A 20919-nucleotide genomic window follows, 5' to 3' on the forward strand; every position below is an offset into this window, starting at 1 on the left:
TGATGGTGGAATTATAACCATTTGACATTGAATAATCGAGCTACAAATATTGAATTAACCGTATTAATAAATTTGAATGTAAAGTATTAATTTTTTAATTCTCAAAGAGTTATAAAAACTTTATTTAAAAAGTTAAACCACATAGTAAAATTATATACTTTTTCTATATATTTAGTCCTTATAATTTTATAGTATTTCTATTTGACCCTTTAGAAATTTTCTATATTTTATAAAATATCTATTTGACTCCTCATTATATATAAAGTTGATTTATCTAAATTTATAAAATTGATTAATGTGTTTTAACAATGATATTGAAATTATCAGTGGTTATAATTGTTATTATGGTTGTTTTTACTACCAATGATTGTTTGATCTTTTCATATACGATAGCGATCATTAAGTATGTCAAAAGTGAAATGCCTCGATTAATATGTATTTAATATAAAATAAAGCAATGATTTAATTTCAAAAATAGAAAAGTAAGTGGATAGTAAAGTGACCTAGACTATTCTGACTATTCTGAATTCTTAGAAAAGCTAATGTAATTTTGCTAAATCTAAAAGTAATTAAAAATGAGCTAAAGAATTACATTTAGTTAGAAACATCAGACTGAAATACATGTTATGATAAATAGAAAACTAAGGATTTAAAAGCTAAAAGATTTTGAAAGCAGTAAATTATAAAACTAAGAGTTTGATGCATAAAAGTAAATGATTATAGAAAAGAAGATGATGGCTTGGAAATTGAAAATTGGAAAGCTTAACCATGGCTATGAAATAAATACTGAGAGTTAATATGCCTAAGTATAAATAAAAGACTCTGGTGACTGCGTTTTGCACTATGTCCACTCCTTTTGTTGCTTAATGAACTCCATCACCTTGTAGTTCGTATATGCTTATAATTTTCTATATTTTATACACGTAGCTTGTATAACAAGTTAAACTAATTTTATTTTTTTAATATATAAAAATAAAATAAATTTATTTACAAACTATTAATTTTAAAATATTTCATCACATGTTTTTAATGATTCTATATAAATTTTATTATTTATATAAATAATTATAAAGTGTAAAATTGTTAAAAAATCATTATTCATGCGATAACATATTTTTAAAATAAAAAATATTAAACTATAATATATCTTGTACATAAAAGAGATTTACTCTATTTTTGTTAATAAATAAACTTATTTTCCTTTTTTATTAAAAAAATTAAAAAATTATTTTAACTTATTAAACAAGTAACAATTATGCTAAAAAAAAAAAAATTAAAAGAAGATTCCTGTAAGATATATAAGAGTTGAAACTTAATTAGTAACTTCCAGTTGAAACCAAAACAGCGAATGACCTCAAAATGGAAGAAAGAGGTCAGGAGAAGAAGATTTGGTATAATATAATTTTCTCCTTTCTCTCTGTCTAATCAATGGCATGTGGTTACCTGCTCACACTAATACCTTCTCCCCTTCCTAATCTCTTCACCACTATATATATATATATATATATAACAAAAGACCTTCATTCCCTCTCTCTTATCGTTTTCCTACCAAACCATTCTTATTTTCCACTACAGTTCTTTGCATTTTCATTCCCCACACAACCATTTAAAACCCAATAAAATTTATTTATTGTTTCCTACTCTTTCTTTTCTTTTGTATTGGAAACGTTTTCTTGATTCCTGCAATCATATGCATGCAATTATTCATTAAGAAAAATAAATTCCATGAGTGGAGTCTTTTTCAGAGCTCTCTTCTTCAACCTCTTCTTGTTCTTGGCGTGGTAGACTGGTTCCTCCTCAGCTCTCTCCAAAAATGGGACTGGAGCAGCATTCTGTGATGGAGGATAGGGAGGCCTCGCTGGCCGGTTTGACGACTGAATGGTTGAGATTTGTTGACATTGAGTGGAATGATGCGGAAAGGCGTTTCGACCGGCTAGCTTCCGCCGGAAAAGGCCCTGAAGCGGTGGTGAAATGGTCTGAATTTGGTTGTTGTTTAGGTATAATAAGAGAGTTTTGTATTCTCATACTTTGTTCCTTGGATTTCCTATTCTTCTTTCTTTTTGCTTACGTTTTTTCTTAACAGATTTAGAGAGAAATTAAGGGAACATATAGCCGATAGAGTTGCATGAGTTTTTGTCCATGTTATGTACTTGGCACTAGCCTATGCTCTCTCTTTTAGTCATGTCACAATCTCCTGTTTCAGAGGAGATAATTTAAAAAAGAAAGAAAAGAAAAAAAAACTTACTAGACAAGTGATCATTGCAGGGAAGAGCCAATGACATCAACAAAAGAAAAAAAAAAAGGCTAGGAATTTCTGTTTTCTAATTTTTAAAATGGACAATTCTCGCATATTTTAATATGTTTATTCAATATACTTAATTATTTAAATCTAATAAATATAAAATATAATTCTAATAAATGGGCAGTTTTCTTTTCATATTTACAGGCATCGAACAATCGCCAGAATTTGCCAAAGAGATTCTAATGGCACTAAGAGGAAGAAGAAGAGATTGCAGGAGTGATATCACAAAAAGAGAACTCCAGATTTACTGGCAACGATTGACTGACCCTTGCTTCGATTCAAGAGTGAAAATATATTTTGACATGTAAGGATCATGCAGATATGATAATTGTTTGTGAAATTATTTCTTATATGTATGTATTGTTTAATTGATGAGGATGTTTTATTTGTGGCCTTATTTTCAGGTGCGACAGAGACATGGATGGAAAGATTAATGAGATTGACATTAAGCAGACTATTCTGCAAAGTTGTTCAACAAATAAAGTGTCTCTAACCCACGAGCAAGCACAGGAATATGCTGCCTTAGCCATTGAAGCTCTTGACACTCAACACTCGGGCTTCATTCAGGTTCACTGTTTGACCCCTTGCTTCCTTCTACAGTTTGGTCCACAGCATTATTATACATCCGGTTACTTTTACTTATTAAAAAGTAAATTAATTAATTAATACATCTATTTTTTTAAAAAAAATCTAGCAGTCATTCCTTTATGAGGTTATTACTATTTGAGCAAAATTAAATAGGCTTTTCTTAAAATTTTTTTGGACCATTTTACTTCAAAAAAATTTATCATTTTTAATTCAGTTTAACTCTTTTTAGAAGAGTGAATTACATTGTTTATATTAAAAGAATAAATTTAATAAAAAATAATTAAAATCAATTTTTAGAATTGATTTTAATAAATAAGTAAATCATCTCGTTGGTGTGAAAATTTTTTGCCACTTATATCCAAATGATACCATTTTTTAATTTATTTTTTTTAGTATCATATACCTATTATTTTTATTTCAATTAATGGTAGCTAATAGAGACTTGCCTAAAATTCATGTGAGTTAAGAACTCGCCAATATTCAACAATCCACTTATACTACTAACATATCAATAGGCGAACCAACATTCCACGTAGCTATAAAGTATTACTCCTGAAAAATTGAAATTTCTGATCTCTAGGACCACACTAAATATAGAAATAACTAGCACTTCTCTTATAAATACCTATTTAAAATATCAATAAAAAAGTAATGCTTATACAACCTTTAAACAATATTCCTTAAACTCCTACTCAAAACAAATCATATTGTTGTTATCTTACACTCTTAGTAACATCATTATCCACCGGAATTCGATTTTTTTAACATGAATCCTAGTAGGTGGCATCAATTGAGACAAATATAGTAGTTGTGGTACTATAAAGAAACGAATCGAAGAAAACGATATCATTTAGTTATTAAGTGGCAAAGCTTTAGTACTAATATGACAATTTATTTAAAGTCAAGTGTGATATGGATGGTAAATAGATTACTAACAAGGAGCTCTACAAACTAATTAAAATTAAAATTTTAAAAAATTAAAATTTTAATGCTAAAAAGAAATAAATTAAAGTATTAGTACTAAAATTTTAGTACCAACATAGCTATTTAGCCTATTTTAGTCCCTAAAGTTTATTAAACTCTACAAACTAATTTTGTCAGTAATTTGTATGCAGCCAGACCAACTAATAACTCTCTTCAGACAAAGCATACCAACAGGCTCATTAGCAATGGCGTATAAGAACAAAAACAATCTAAATAACCAAGAACAACCAACTACGTCGAAAACTGCAGCAGAAATAATGTTCCGAACACATTGGAGACAAGGATGGATAACGTTGTTCTGGTTGGTAGTTTGCTTTTCACTTTTCATGTGGAAGTTCATTCAATACAGACACAGAACAGCATTTCAAGTAATGGGTTATTGCCTTTGCACCGCCAAAGGAGCAGCTGAAACCTTAAAATTCAACATGGCTTTGATCCTTCTACCTGTTTGTCGGAATACTATTACATGGCTTCGGAGGAAGTCAGGTTTCAGTTCTTTTGTACCGTTCAATGATAACATCAACTTCCACAAGGTATTTTTTTTATTTTTATTTTATCTACATATGTTCTCTCTTTATTTCACTCTTGTTTATTGCTTAATTATCAGTGCTATCAATTTATGTTAGTGGGATTAATTCAAATTAGAATTGATTGTTGTAGTAATTAGTAATTTCTTTATTTGGTGGATTATGTTGTAATAGTTATGATAAATTTAGATTTCGTTGTGTCTATTTGTTCAAGTTATTGAACAGATTGATACATTGTAACAGTGCTCTCACATTTTGTTATAGAACTGAAATATATGTCACTCAGGTTCTGTTAGAATAATTTTTCTAGTGCAATGTCAAACGAATAATAGCTCTTGAAACCTTCACAAACATTAACTAACTTCTGCAATTTTCAGTGACAAAAGTGTTTCTTTTTACAGCTAATTGCAGGAGGCATAGTGGTGGGTGTGATAGTCCATGGGGGAACTCACCTTGCTTGTGATTTCCCAAGAATTAGTGGGTCGGACCGATCAATTTTTCGGCAAACGATAGCCGGCCGATTTGGGTATCATCAGCCATCATATATCCAAATATTAGCAACGACAGAAGCTGCAACTGGAATTGCCATGGTAATACTAATGGCAATTGCATTTTTGCTTGCAACAAAATGGCCTCGTCGGCAATCAGCTTCTCTGCCTAAATCCATTAGAAATGTGACTGGATATAATACTTTCTGGTACTCACACCACTTGCTCATTCTTGTCTATGTGTTGCTCATTATTCACTCCATGTTCCTCTTCCTTACTGACAATGTCACTGAGAAAACGGTATGTATTTCAGTTTGGTTTTTCAGTTAAACCCATATTTAGATGTTAAGTTGAGTCACTTCACACACTACTGCAATTACTTAAGTCCTGTGGTTTATGTACCCATAAGCTAAGTCTGGCAGTTGGTGCATATGTCAAATTGAAAGGACTCAAGTTCGAGTTTTTCTCTCTTATTTGCAATTAAAAAATAGAAAAGCCATGCGGTTGATGCATTGATAGAGATTAAAATTGAGACATTTTGGTGCAGACCTGGATGTACATTGCCTTGCCAGTTATGTTATATGCCGGAGAACGTGTTGCTCGAGCTGTAAGATCAGGATTTTATGATGCAAAAATTCTGAAGGTAATTGATAAATGCAACTTACTAGATTATAAAATTAATAATGTTAACATTATTTAGCTAAGGACATGTTACTGTATTAGTAGGCTAGTATTTATCCAGGAAAGGTTTTATCTCTGAAGTTGCACAAACCACAAGGTTTCAAGCACAAGAGTGGGATGTATGTCTTCCTACAGTGCCCTCAGATTTCTCCATTTCAATGGTAACTATACAACATTTCTCGTTATTTTTCTTTGTATCATTTCCTTCTTTTATGTACTGCCTCAGAGAATCCACAATTTGTAATGGTAAAATTTGAACCCCTGATCAATTGCAACAAGGAAAGCACTCTACTAATTGACTACTAGTCCAAATAATCAAATTGTAGCAAGTTAACCAAACACCTTGTCTTTCTTTTGCTTGTACAGCAAATATGTTTAGCCCATATACCATCTAATAAGTCAAAATATTCCTCTAATTTTTTCCCTCTTGCATCAAGTAAGCTTTTATCTAGGTATATGCCCGTCTCTCATTTTTCAGGCACCCATTTTCATTAACTTCAGGGCCAGAGGATGATCACTTAAGTGTGCATATTAGAACTCTTGGAGATTGGAGTTACAAAATATACTATCTTTTTCAAGAGGTAAAAGAACTAACTGTAATAAAACACACACATACTTGATTGCCTATCAACTTGAAGAATGAGACCTATTTCAAGATTCTTCTGGGGTTTTGCAGGCAGCACTATCAGGGGGCAAGGAATATCCAAAAATATACATTGATGGACCCTATGGTGCTTCTTCCCAAGATCATGTCAAGTATGATATAGTCATGCTAATTGGGCTTGGCATTGGAGCCACACCTTTCATTAGCATTCTTAAAGACATCGCAAATGATCTCCAAATGGCAAGTAATCAATGGCTTATGCTCTACTCTCCATATATATAATAGAGATAAATATAAACTATTTGTGGTTTTGCAGATTTATAACTCTGCGCGTGTCTTTTTCTGTTAACAATTTAAAATATATTTACTCTATCAGTATTTTCAGATATATTCTTGTTACATCATTAGTAATTGGTGACTTATTGACATGTATCATTCTTCGGCTAATATGGCACTGAGTAATATATATATAAAAAAAAGAAGCCAAAATGAGTAAAATACTATCTTAAATTATCACATATGAAAAAGGAAAATGCTAAAAAACTAAATTATCTTACTTTTTCCTATACTGTTTCACTTATTCAATATCTGTTGTTTTCTCTCAACTATCAATCTAAATATGTGTTGAAAAAAGTTGCTATAGGCCAATTGTGAGGAATGCAACATTTCAAGAGGTCCTTTAAAAGCTTACTTTTATTGGGTTACAAGAGAACAAAGCTCTTTCGACTGGTTCAGGGATGTCCTGTGGGAAACATCCAAAATTAACCAAAAGAAGGTAACTTAACATTACTAATTCCCTTGCTTTTGTTCTCTCCCTATGGCTTATGGTACATCTACATCTTATTTCCTCTGGTGATCCTTGCAGTCTGTCGTAGAGATGCAATACTTCTTAACCAATGTTTATCAAGAAGGGGATGCAAGATCTGCTATAATAAGTGCCATACAAGCACTGCATCTTGCTAAGAAAGGCATTGACATCATATCTTGGAGTCAGGTAAAAATATATTACTAAATGTTGTTTTTTTCCCACTTCTGTAAATATGCTAAATTGCTTATACTTGGTTTCCTTTTACGAGGGAGCTTTGAGCCTGACGCCTCTAACTGAATATCTAAATGATGGAGCTGTAGGTACGCACGCAATTTGGCCGTCCGAATTGGTTCAGCATTTTCTCAAAAATGTCAAGTAAACACAGAGGAGAACGAATAGGTAACCATTTTATGTACCTTTCATAATTTCATTTAGTATATTTCTATTTTTCTCCATTACAGCCAAACTATATGGCTTAAGATGTGAAACCAATATTCAAAAGCTAGTAAGAAAAAAAAACAATAGTGAGCTTTGAGATTTAGTACGGTGTATGATATTTATTATTATTTTGATTATAAAAAATTAAATTTATAGATACAATTTAATTATTTTTTCATATTATTAATTTATAATATTTTAAAAAATAATAGCAAATTAACTATTTTTAGATGTCCTTGATTTCTTCTTAAAACTTTATTAGTGCAATAATATAAAAATTAGAATTATAAATTATTATACAATTAAGAAATTAATTTATTAGTGAATTTAAAATTTAAAAATATTATTTTCTATAATTAGAATTATTATTTAATAAAAAAACTAATTTATTACTTAATATAATATCAAAATATGATCAATATGCTATTTTATAAAATAATTATTATCTAATTAGAAAACTAATTTATTATTAATATGTTATTTTTTAAAATTAGAAAAGTATTTAATTACAAATGAAACTTATTAATTAATAAATTAATAGAAAAAAACCAATGACTCTTCATAATCAATAAATTAATTGTGGGTGTTCTTATATATTTATTTTCGAAGTTTTTTGACACAGGGGTCTTCTACTGCGGTCCATCAGCACTGGGAAATGAACTGGAGAGATTGTGCACCAAATTCTCAACCAAAACAGAAACTAGATTTGTATTTCACAAGGAGAACTACTAGTGATGTCCTGTTGTATAGATTCCCAAATGGGGAATCTATAGAGCAATTGCCTAATATAGTAACAGAATAACCGATAGAGATTCATATTTGGACGCTAAGACTCTTGAGATGATATATGTTTTTTTCTTTCCCTTTTCAACGGAAAAAAGATAGATGTAATTGATAAATCAAAAGTCATACAACCATAATTCTCCTGAGCCAGCTAGACGGGCTGACAAGAGAATGAGTTGGGGCTTTCTTTTGGCTACATCGTGAGCCACCCAGTTAACATTACGTGGGTACAAAACTAAACAAACCGCTAGCAAAGTTCTCGCTAAGATTGGTGATGTCTTCCATTTTAACTGCAATTTCCTGTGGAGGAGAGGTTACACCATTGACCTGTTCTTCTGTACCACTAGTCGGTTGTCTTCTATTACGTCTCGGTCGGTGCCATAGGAGTATTATCTATTCTCATCTATAAATTTTTATATAAACAATCTATCTCTGCTTCTTATCATTTTTTAGAAAATATGATTAATTCTAAATTATATTTCCAGCCCAATAAGCAACGATACATGACAAACTTATCATGTTTAATTATTATACATATTTTAAAAGTAAAAAATACGTCAACTCTATTATTACATTCTTTAAAACTATTTCCTAGCACGTGATATTAGTAAGATTTGGTTTAGTAATTAAAAGGTTATGGCATTTGATTTAAAAAAAAAAACATTTCAATGAAATTTTTTAAATATCATTTGATACTATTGGTAGTTAAAATGATTTTTTAAAAAACTGATACAACATAAAAATTAATATTAAACTAAAATAAAAAAAATGCATTTAAAATGAAATATATTTTTTTATGTTTCTAAATATATCATTTTTATTTTGATTTAAAATTTTAATTTATTTAAGTCAAAAAATTTAACATAATATAAACATCACATATAAATAAAAATACATATCAAAATTACAATAATATATGAATTAAAATTAAATAACAAAAAAACAGAAACATATAAACATCAAAAAATAATATACATATATACAAATACAATATACATAAAATAGACATATAAATTTATCATAAAAAAATTTTCAGCGTATGCATCAAGATAAGTTTACATGGTATTAAGCAAAAAATAATTAATATATAGTTTATTCTAGTTTAAATTCTTTATTTATTTAACTAAAAAAATTCAAAATAATATAAACATCACATAACAAATACAACACATCAAAATCTATAATGAAATATAGAAATAAAGTAAAAATTAATAAAAATATAAACATCATAAAATAAAATAAATACACAAATAGTTTCACGTAAAAAATTTCTACGTACCTCGTGCAGCTCTTTCTTTTTTATCTGTTTTTTGTATTAATAATCTACAATTTAAATTAAAATAAAAAAGAATATCATAAAATTATAATATATATTATAATTTAATAAACTGAAAAAAAAAAAACAAGTACTTCTTACCCCACGTAAGTTCTTCACGCTATCTCAAAATAACAACTCTTTTTACCTCACCCAACCCTTTCTCTTTTTCTTTATTTTTTGCTCTGTATTATTTTTCTTTCTCTCTATTTTTTTTCTAATTTGATCGATAGTCGTATAGAAGAAAGGAGAAAACTCACAGGAGTAAAAGAAACTAACCAAACCGAAAGAAAGGAGAAGTGTATATATAATATATATATAAATGGGAAGGCATGTGATCGCTAGTCATAGTGCCGATCATATGCTCGTGACGTCAAAGAGTGTCAAGTCTTGTTTATCAGTGTCTATAGCAGGTGTGACCGACAGATTTCATATTCTTTGTGAATAGTCGACACTCTAAGTTTTCGACCTTACACTCTACAATGCTCGTCACTTTAAATATCGTCCATTTTTAATAAAATTTCAACACTCTTCACGTGCCAAAGAAAGACAGCTGAGGAAATATTTCCTCTTTTTTTTTTTCCTTATTTAAGTAAAAAGCCCAGCGGGGCACTGGTGCAGTGTCGTGCTCGGCATAACACAGGTCACCCAAGTGATTGCGAGCTATCACCCACTGAGGTCCAAAGTTGCAATGCTGAATGACTGCCCCGTCAAAATTGGCCTTGAAGTGACCTGGTGGAGGTGCTTGCCAAGTGGCTTCGCCGTTAGTTTTGTCTAGACAGGTGCCAAACTCTGACCTACAGGGTACTGTCTGCTCATGATGAAGTGATGCTGGAATAATACAGCCTTATCTCTAATATCTGCACTGGTCCATGTTCTTTGCTCAAAGACCATTTCATTACGTGCCTTACAGTGCCCAGATAGCGCAACAGCCAAAGCTGTAGAATCTTCAACATTAGCGTGCTGAGGCAGGACGTCTCGAAGTCATTCCCAGCACCTAAACCAGTAAGCAAGAGCCCCTGAATTGACCCTTAAAAGGTTGAAAAAACAAATTGAGATAAATATAAAACATAATCATTTTACACACCAGCCCTTGGAAAGAATACAATGAGACCCCAGAAGCCCTGAACAGGAAACAAGCGAGAACCCAATGTCTTTTAAGCCTCTAGAAGATCGTCACTTTTTTTAACGGATTATTAGCTTCATTACCAAACCCCCATTTGCAGAAACTTGGCTCCACCTTGAATTAGGACAGCTTGGTTTTTTCTGTGCTGGGAGCCCCGTAGATGAATTTAATGGTTTTGTTAATATACTGCTGTACATTTTAAATATTCTTTAGTCGGAAAAGGAATTATAGGAATGAATAAAAACAATTTACATGAATTCTCAACTTTCAAACCAGTCATTTAGCTTTCAATTTGAAAGGATTGGGGCAGTAAGGTAAACTATTGAAAATCAACTGTAACCATCAAAGATATGTTCTCAATTCCCAGAAATGAAGTACAGCGCTGGGGAGGATTATTGGAGTAGCTCGCAACAGAAAAAATCCTCAAAAGATTGCAATAAAGTTCAAGAAAACCTTTGCATCTTATTTCGTCACCGTCAGATACCTTAGCCTCACTTTAAGAAATTAACCCTCCAGTGCGGATGCTCCAGAAATAATTTCAATCAACTCAGTGGTGATAGATGCTTGACGAGTTCTGTTACAAAGATCATCAAACATGTTATTGAAAATGATCAACACCGTAGATACAACAAAAAGAAATTGCTTAGTTGCATCCCTGTCAGATGTAGAACAACAAACATAAGTTGCTTGGCAACAATTTTATTACACACCATTTTAACTCTAATAAAGGTCCAGCATTTTGGACCCGTAGTTTTATATATATATATATATGGAGGGAGAAGAGAGACCTGTTGTAGGTAAGTGTCAGGCGATCAAGCATCTCGCCAGCATTTCTGCTGGAGCTGTCCATAGCAGACATCCTTGCTCCTTGTTCACTGCAAGCATTCTCCAGTACAGCATTGAACAGGACCTAAGGAGGAGTATGAAAAAAAAAATCTAGATTAATCCCAAAACCATCATGAAATTATACAAGTGAAACGCCTCACATTATAAAAAGTAGTTTTGTCTTGGAAAAGATATAAAAACTAAAAACGAACCATCATTGCAAAACAGGTATCAATTAATATCATGAACTATCTTCAACAAGATCAGTTTCTTCTGTATGCAAAATTGCAAAGAAAGAAATTCTAAGTGCATTTAAGCTTCCAGATTAACATGCAACTTTTTCCAAAATGATGAACACAGACACAAATATAGAGAAATAGCAAGAGCTCAGCACGCTTACACAAGAAAACTGGAACTCAGCAAGATTCTGGAGAATTTCACCCTTTGTTTCACCACCTTCAATCTCATAAGAGTCAAGATCTCCAAGTTTTCCACCAGATTCAGCTTCTCTCTCCATAACCTAGGTGAATAGACCATCATTAAATTTCACAACCCAATAAACACATCAGATAAAAATAAGACTGAATAATTAGATGCAGCTGTCTGAATCACCTCAGGAGATAATACAGTTGACATGGTTGGAAGAAATGAAACAACTGACTGGAACTTGTTGAAGACAACCCTGAGAGCCTCAAATTCAACATTCTTTAAGATGTCATCTGCTAGAACAGAGACCTGAAAATGGAACAATTTAAATTTTCAGTGTCAAAAAAGAAATGATTACAGAAAGGAACCCACTATTGAATCTGCAGCACTTACCCTCACTTTTGAATAAACTTGCATATTATAACATGTTTTTTGCAAAAGCATAAAAGCATCTGAGGAGAAATATCAATGCAACAGGGAATTTGTACACTGGCCCACATAATAGCTACAACTACAAACCCTGGAAATTCAAATGCATTCATGCACACATGGCAGTGCACAGACACAAAAAGAATAAATTTATAAGTCAAGAAATATTATAACCTGGGTATAATTTAAAGGATTCTTCTGCAATTCAGTGATGCATAGTTCAATGTCTTTCTTTGAGTCACGGATCAGTTGGGCTTTTGCCTTTTCTCCTAAGATGACATATTTTGTTTCTTTCTCAGGACCTGTGATAAATAGAAAATATGTTTGAATGGTCAAGAAATCCAAGCCTTAAGAGCTAATAATCTGAAGGAGTTAAAAAAAAAAAGAAAAAGAGAGAAAAAACACTACCAGAAGTCAACTTGTGAAGAGCCCTGCTTGTCTTGACTGATGTGGAGTTAATTCCTCCACAAAGACCTTTGTCCGAAGAAATAGTAACAATTACATTCTTCTTAACATCAACACCTGGCACACACAATGAGAAGATCCAGAAATGAATATCCAGCAGAATAATAACTATAGAGAGGCAGAATAGAGAGGGAAGGATTTGATGATAAAATCACCAAGCAAAGACAAAATTTTAAGCACATGAACTGTTATATCAGTGTAGAATCAGCATTCACAATCAAGCATGTGTTAAGAAAAGACTAAATCAGATTCTGAAGTCTATTATCTAACTGAAAAGGACAACAGGAATTTGCATGAGTTCAGTATGAATTCGCATATGACTTTGACATCTTAAAGAACTTTTCTGAGAACTAAAGAATGGATAATGACTAGCATTTCAAAATAAAGTTGAATAGATAATAAGGAAAAATCAAATTAAAAGTTTATTAAGAACATACTAGGAGCATCGCCGAGAAGTGCAGTAAATGGCTGCCACAGTCCACGAGAATTTTCTGCTCTGGTTTGAATTGCTCGTAACTTTGAGGCTGCAACCATCTTCATAGCCTTGGTAATTTTCTGAATATTCTTGATACTCTTCATACGATTTCTGACTGCAGATGAAACATCAACAAAGTCATCCACATATGCAGAGACTTAACATATTGAAATACAGGAGGAGAAAAAAAAAAGCCAAGTCTAATGCTTGATGCAAAAAGAAGAAAGCCATTAACTATTGAATGAAAATGAAAACAATTCTTACCAACTTGAGTAGAAATTGAACGCACACCAAAAGGGGCCTGCTCCCTGCTCATCAAACTAACTATTTTAGCTATTAAAAATGCAAACATACAAAACTTTCTAAAATCACTAAAGTGCAATCAGGAAATAGCAAATGTGACGTGAAGACATGAAATAGCAACGCAGGCAGATTACTGTAGTTCTAATGCATAATTTTCCTAGATAGTCAGTACTTCCTAAACCTTCTACACAATGATGTGCCTTAACCTTTCATGTTGTTTCACATTGATTTTCCATTGCAATGCAATTTAGTAAAAATGTACCAAAGCTCAATAAAATAAAACTACACACTTCTTTAAAAAAAAAAAAAAAAAACTGCATACACTTACTTCTTTGTAATAATGCTTACAAAGTCTTGAACACTTTTTTAGCTATTATTACCAGACCTACTTAGCAATGATCACAGAGTACGAATTCAAGCAAGTGAAATATAAAGAGAAAAAGTTGAAATTTTTCTTTTCATATTTTGCAACACAATTGCAATTTCTCATGTTTCTAAGATTTCATATTTCAACATTAAACAGGAGTTACATGATCTGCATATATCTGGAAGGCTTCATAGGTCGCTTTTTCCAGTACAATAGCAAGTGCCTTGTTTGGTTTTCACTAAGCACTTCTCTCCTACTCCGGCAGGAGTACATTGCAATCATTGGCAGAACAAAAGAAAACCTCTAATCGGATGCGGCTAATACTGAGCTCATTAGAAGAAACATAAAATTCAGAAGTTCCCAAACGATCTTGACTAATTTACTTTTTTTTTCTCTCACTAATTTAGCTTAAAAACATTTCATCTCATTTTCCAACTATCCATCAAATAAAACGAAGTAACATAGATAGAATCAAATGTGGAAAGCTAAGATAATACGATGTCGTATCCTTCTATTTTGACTAACAACCTAACATAATCCCTAATATGGATGAGAAAGAGAATAAGATACAGGATAGAAAAGTGAATAAAGAGAAACAGAGAAAAGGAGATCGTACTCAGCAGCAGCGAGAAGAGAGGATCTGACGGCGGCGGTGATCGGTTGATGAGAGATGAGAGGAGAGGCGAATCGCCTCCCTTCGCGTCTCAAAGCAGCCATCGCCATTTTGTTAAGAAATTGAAACTGATTCTTCCACTCAAACCCTAGAAAAGAAGTGTCTTTGTGCTTTTAGATCCAAATGGAGCTTGTTATTATGTTATGGCAGCGAGCTCAGGTTTCTTTTTTCTTTTTTCTTTTTTTTATTTTTTTCTTTTCAATTTCACTATTACTATTTTTCATTGCTAACTATAGAAATGGCTCCTGAGCTTGTGGTGTGTTGTTTAATTGGCCCTCCAAATCTAACTACGATCCATTGAGCATCTCAATTTAGAGTTTTATTATTTTTAGGCCCCATAGTAAGTAGTAACAGGTACGATGACATCACAACAATGTCATTAAGTGAAAAGTAATATTCAAATAATTAAAAAGAAAAATAGAAATAATAATAAATAGACAAACGGTCAATTTGCCTCCTAAATTTGTATTTAATAGTCAAATACACTCAATTTAAACTATTTCAATAGCTCATAAATTTATGTTTAAGAGTCAAATGCATCCAATTTTATTTTTTTCAGTAAATAACCCTTTGAACTTTTGTGTACCGATAAATATATTTAATTTAAAATAATATTTATTTCATTAATTTTACTAATTTTATTCCAAATAATATACTAATTGGCAGTTGTGTTATTGAATTGTAGAGAATTTATGATGTTATTATGAAATTATAAATTTTTTATTCTTATGATAATGGTTGATTTAGGAGAGTTATTTACAATTTTTAGTTCTTTTATTTTTACTTTCTTTTTCTTCTAAATTTATGAAAAGATATCTTATTTTAGTACTTTTTTTTATACATATTTCTAAAATTCGTTATACTAACTGTAATTATTTTTTTAAATGTCTTTGAAAAAGGACTTAATTTCTAAAGATTCTTTCTTATTTACTACTTGGATTATGTTTGATATGAGGCGAAAGTGGGTTAAAGTTTATGGAATAGAATCAAAGATATAGATTCCATTGTGGCCGTCGTTCCGGATTTGTTATTGGAACAAAATTTTTCGGTATTGGAGCATTTTGGCGTTTCATTTCGGACTGTTCTGGATTACATATATATATATTTTAAACCAATAAATATAATACTATAAAAATTATTGCCCATAATCTAATTAAATAGCATATTAGAAAGCAATAAGTAAACATAAATTCAACTTTTCATTATTATAGAATTATAATAATGAAATCTTTTTTATAATACAATCGACTAAGGTATACAATAGTATCTTGTGGTATAAAGTCATGAAAATCAAATTACATAAGACTTGAGTTGTTATTACTAAATAATATAGATTAAGTGACAAAAATATTTTAATGAATTAGTAAAAAAAAATGTATGGTTAAATTGTAGAGTACAAGATGAGGTGATAGATAAAGATAAAGATATTATTATGCACGGTTTTAGATTTTTAATTTTAAAATTTTAGATTTAATTCATTTTTTATTGATAGAGAGAAAAGATTTTATTGAATTAGGGTTAAGTGTTATTGAATTAATTAACTTAATTCAATAATATATATATATATATATATATATATATATATATATTATATAAAATTACCTCATCTCGATCTGTTTTGTTAATCTCGGCCAAAATAACCATTTCGTCCCAATCTCGATCGTTCCGATCCGAGATGGCCGAGATTTTAACCAATACAGAACAAGAGGTATTTTATTTCATTTTTCTTAATAAAATAAGATATTCCAGCCATTCCGGCCGAAATGAAACGGAATCAATAATCTTGAATATAACTCTCTTTTTTCCTTATTTGGTAAGCAAATGGAGAAAGTTAAAAAATAAGGAGGTGAATACTACTAACTCCTTTAACCCTCTTTGTTGTTGTTTGGTAAAGAAACAAAGGAAGGTTTAAAGTTGAAGAATTAACAATATCAATTGATACTCTGAATTTGAACTCACATAGACTCTTTTACATATAATAGTTTCTCATATATAGTCTATTCACATGATACATGCATGAATTTGTACATGAAAGGTCATTTCATCCATGTGCTATTTACATGTATGGATTTAAATGTATGAATGGGTTATTGAAGTTATATTATTCAATTTTTATCCATGAGCATGGATTTGGAGATCAAGTTTCAACTATATTTATAAATGGTTTTTAATGATCAAGTGCAGTTTTATAAGTGTCTCTATTTGTAACAAAATAAGTGTTATTGATCAAATCTTAGAAAAAATAGTTATTCAAATATATACATCTAAAACTTGATCCAAGTTTATGCATGAATACAAATTGAGTGATGTAATTTCAATTATCAAAGAATCATACGTTTAATCTTTTTTATTCATGTTGATTTAATTTTATATGGTCAATTTTTTGGATTCTATTTTGATTTAAATGACATTAATTTTTTTACTAGCTTACTAACTTAATCACATTTCTTCTATATTATTTATATTTATTTATTATATATTGCATGTATTATATAATAATATTATAATATGAGAGATAAACTAAGAAAATGACAGAGTTCAAGGAAGAGTTTGTAAGATATATAAAATTTGGTGAGAAAACTAATGAGTTACTAAAACTCATAGTTAATGTTGTGAATCGGGATTGGCGTGATAACAATGGCTTGATAGGTAAAGAAACTGTTGAGAAAAGGATACTTCATGCTTTGAATGAAAAACTTGGATATAATCAGAATTATTCTTAAAATTTAAGCCATTTGAAATAGTTTAAAATAAGATACAATAATTATCATAGTCTTTTATGTTATAGCTCTAGATGGATGGGACCTTGTATTACTATTCTAGATAAAGTATGAGAGGATTATTTTAAGGTAATTTTTTTATTAAATGTATATATACATCGACCCTCTTTGTTTATTTGGTTTATTTGCTTTTATTTAATTTTAATTTATTTGTGTATTAAATTTTGTTGTCTTAAAACTATATTTCATATATTCGAATTTGGAGGAATTCATGTTCTCTTTTTGGTTTTACCTATTATTTTAATATTTACAAACTTATATACTAACATTTGTTTATCTTGATTAGTCACATTCTATTCATAGAAGTTATTGCATAGATACTTTTGTAAACTATAAAGATTTGAGAATCACAATTGAAAATTATCTGCAATTGGATTAGGGAAAGATAGTGATACGTATAGATTTTGCTTCAAATGAGTTGATTTACGATACTAACATTGAAATATTCGTATAGAATGATATCCAAAATTTCTTGTATCAATCTCCATCTTATGGATACTCCACTTCACCACTACTCTCTAATACTACTTCTAATATGCAAAGTACGTAATAGAAGTGAGTTTGAAGGAAAAACTATTTCTTCTGATTCTAACAATAATCAAGTTGATATTTTTAAACAAACTCACTCATTCAGTTGATAAGTTGGTTGAAGTTATTAAGTCTTGGTAGCAATAAATACAATTGTTGGGATCTTATCAAAAAAATACTAAACTTGGATAAACTTGTACATTTCAAGGCACTTAAGTTGCTCAATACTAGAGCAAAGAAGATTAAGTTCTTAAGAATGACTCTTGAAAAGCATTCTAAATGGATAATTTATTAGTTGGAGCAGTAAAGATGAAAATATTTAATTATGGATTTTACTATTAACTAGTAATGTATTTTGCTACTTTGTGCTTTTCTAAAAAACAATTCATATAAATGACAAATTATATTATTTGAAGTGTTTATTTTTATGTTAGTTTTTTGAACAAATAAAAAATATTTAATTAGAATAACAATAATATTACTAAAAAAAGTAATAAATGCTTACTATAAAAAATAGAAAAAGTATCAATAATAATAAAGTATTATAAAAAATTAATAACATATTTTAAAGTAAAGATAAAATTTTGTACTTTCTCTAATTTTTTCCGGAACTGAGAAACTTAGTTTAGCCATCATATCTAATGCAATTCTGTTTAATACTCTCAAATTATTATTGAGATTTTGGCTAGCAGTGAGATGTGAACGACCAAATTTTTTGCGAGCTAAACAATATCTAGAATTTTGACTGACAGTGAGTAGAAAGGCTATAAGCATTTCCTCCATACAAATAAACCTTGTATCCTGTAAAGGGTGTTTATCTCTAATAATCTTGTATAGTTTGAGAAACATGCTAGGATACATTCTTTTATGAACAGAGAATGATTTATAAACAGAGAATATTTATTAGAAGTTGTATGTTTTATAAATTATAAAGAGGCCATTTTATAGTATACGAATAGCATGGCAGTAAAGGAGAGAAAATAAGTGTGACATTCAAGAATCTCTATAATTATTCTAATATAATAAAATTAATATAATTATGTTTATACAACAAAATCCCTATAATTATGCTAATACCCCCAAACTCAAGGTGGTTTTATTGATGTCAACTTGAGTTTGGTGATTAGTTCTTGAAAGCTACTGAAAATATGAGATTTGGTGAAAATATCAGTTGTTTTATTTGTTGAGGACATTGATAAAATATTGATAGTGCCTTGAGTAATACGATGACATACAAAATGACAATAAATTTCGATATGTTTTATGAAACACATCTTATGAGAGATTTGAATAGCACTTCGATTATCTCAAAGAATTGTGGTTGAGTTGTGTTTGATACCCATATCCTCTAGTAACAAACGAGGCCAAAGCAATTCAGATGTAGCATCTGCGTGAGCTCGATACTCAAATTATGTGCTAGAGTGGGCTACAACAGTTTTTTTACTACACTAAGAAATGAATGAATCTCCTAGGAAGAACAATAACTAGTAGTAGAGCGCGGTCAATAGGATTTCCTGCCGAATCGACATTTAAATATCCAGATAAAACATGAGAAGAATTAACAAAAAATAAAGATTGTAAAATAGAGTTCCTTTCATACAATAAAGAATGCGAAGCATCGCTGGAAAGTGAGATGAGCGAGGAGCGGCCATAAATTGGCTAACCAAGTGAACTGCATTGTTGGCGATATGAGGTAGGATCATCAAGAGGAACAACATTTGTGAGAGTCAATTTTGTAATGAGTTCCAAGGGAGTAGAAATAATTTTATTGTCAGTGATACCGACTCGAGAGTAAATCTGAAGCATATTTCGCTTAAGACAAGTAATACACAGTAGGATCATAAGATACCTCAAGTTCTACAAAACAACTGAGAGGACAGATCTTTCATCTCAAACTGTTGGCTAAGATATTATTGCAATTCAGAAATACAAGTGGCATCATCTCCAATGATTATCATATCATCAACGTAAAGTAAAAGAAGAACAATACTATGTGTAGTATAATGAATGAACAAAGCAGATAAAGCCAAGATAATGCTTAACACAAGGAGGTTAAATAGTATCATGCTTTCAAACCATTTAATGAACAGATAATTATTTATAAATAAAAATATTTATTAGAAGTTGTGTGTCTTGCATATTATAAAGAGGTCATTTAATAGTACACGGATAGCATGGCAGTAAAGAAAAAAAAAAGTGTGATATACAAGAATTTCTATAATTATTATATTAATTCCTAATTGCATTGGAACTATTGATGGTGCTAATATCATTGCAATGATTACTTAACATGATATTACTAGCTATCGCAATTGCTATGGAATAATTTTATGTAGTGTTTTAGCAACTTGGAACGTTGATTTGAAATTTATATGTGTGCTTAGTGGGTGGAAAGGATATGCATATGATTCAAAAGTGTTAAAATAATGCCATAAGATACTTTTAATCTACTTATTGAAATTTTAATTTATTTTCATCTTTTATATATTTTTATTTTTATCATGTTTTTTTTGTTATATATATATTAGGCAAATATTTTTTGATGGATTGTGAATTCTTAAATCGATTTCACTGTTTAGTTCCTTCTCGAAATGTTTGCTATCATCTTCATGATTTCTACAATTAAGGTCATTATCCTGAAAATGTAAATAAGTTATTCAATATTCATTATGCTTCTTTGAAAACATAGTTGAGAAGTATATTTAAATTGTGGTTTATAATTTTTGAAATAGCTCATCAATTTTCATATAGCACACCAGTAGAGCTAGTGTTGGCACGTGCATGATTGTATAACTTTCTTTAGAAAGAATGTCATTCGGATGAGTTTCTAATTGAACTAGATAGTGAAATTTTATCATCTCCAGCTATACCAGTTAATCAAGAAGAGGATTTTAAACTATTTGTTGGGACCCAAGAACAATAAAATAATATTGTCAATGAATGGAGAACAACTATAGCTACTAATATTGGAATGATGTTGAGCATGTAGCTAATAAGGAATATT

The 20919-nt window shown here is 30.3% G+C and overlaps 2 protein-coding genes across 6 annotated transcripts; one reads left to right on the forward strand and one right to left on the reverse strand.

Annotated features, from left to right (window-relative positions):
• Positions 1-1037: 1037 nt before the first annotated feature.
• Positions 1038-8632, forward strand: LOC8286641 (respiratory burst oxidase homolog protein A). Of its 5 annotated transcripts, none has more exons than XM_048380279.1 (13): positions 1042-1997; positions 2447-2606; positions 2707-2869; positions 4006-4407; positions 4803-5189; positions 5437-5532; positions 5616-5731; positions 6049-6151; positions 6247-6414; positions 6818-6949; positions 7040-7168; positions 7303-7381; positions 8030-8632. In XM_048380279.1, the coding sequence occupies exons 1-13, from the start codon at positions 1814-1816 to the stop codon at positions 8035-8037; spliced, it is 2127 nt and encodes a 708-aa protein (XP_048236236.1). In that variant the 5' UTR covers positions 1042-1813; the 3' UTR covers positions 8038-8632. The 5 variants fall into 5 exon arrangements, 4 of the variants coding, with proteins under 4 accessions (XP_048236238.1, XP_048236236.1, XP_015582292.2 ...); XM_015726806.3 differs by having other exon boundaries at positions 1043-1997; positions 8043-8632; XM_048380280.1 differs by having other exon boundaries at positions 1871-1997; positions 2427-2606; positions 8043-8632.
• Positions 8633-10860: 2228 nt separating this feature from the next.
• On the reverse strand, positions 10861-14800 carry LOC8286653 (ATP synthase subunit gamma, mitochondrial). The gene is made up of 9 exons (XM_002531446.4): positions 14551-14800; positions 13529-13572; positions 13227-13379; positions 12733-12846; positions 12499-12626; positions 12082-12204; positions 11870-11989; positions 11433-11554; positions 10861-11218 (listed from the first exon to the last, which is right to left on the reverse strand). The coding sequence occupies exons 1-9, from the start codon at positions 14655-14657 to the stop codon at positions 11149-11151; spliced, it is 981 nt and encodes a 326-aa protein (XP_002531492.1). The 5' UTR covers positions 14658-14800; the 3' UTR covers positions 10861-11148.
• Positions 14801-20919: the final 6119 nt, after the last annotated feature.

Source organism: Ricinus communis, chromosome 10 (assembly GCF_019578655.1).
Source record: "Ricinus communis isolate WT05 ecotype wild-type chromosome 10, ASM1957865v1, whole genome shotgun sequence".
Classification (NCBI taxonomy): domain Eukaryota; kingdom Viridiplantae; phylum Streptophyta; class Magnoliopsida; order Malpighiales; family Euphorbiaceae; genus Ricinus; species Ricinus communis.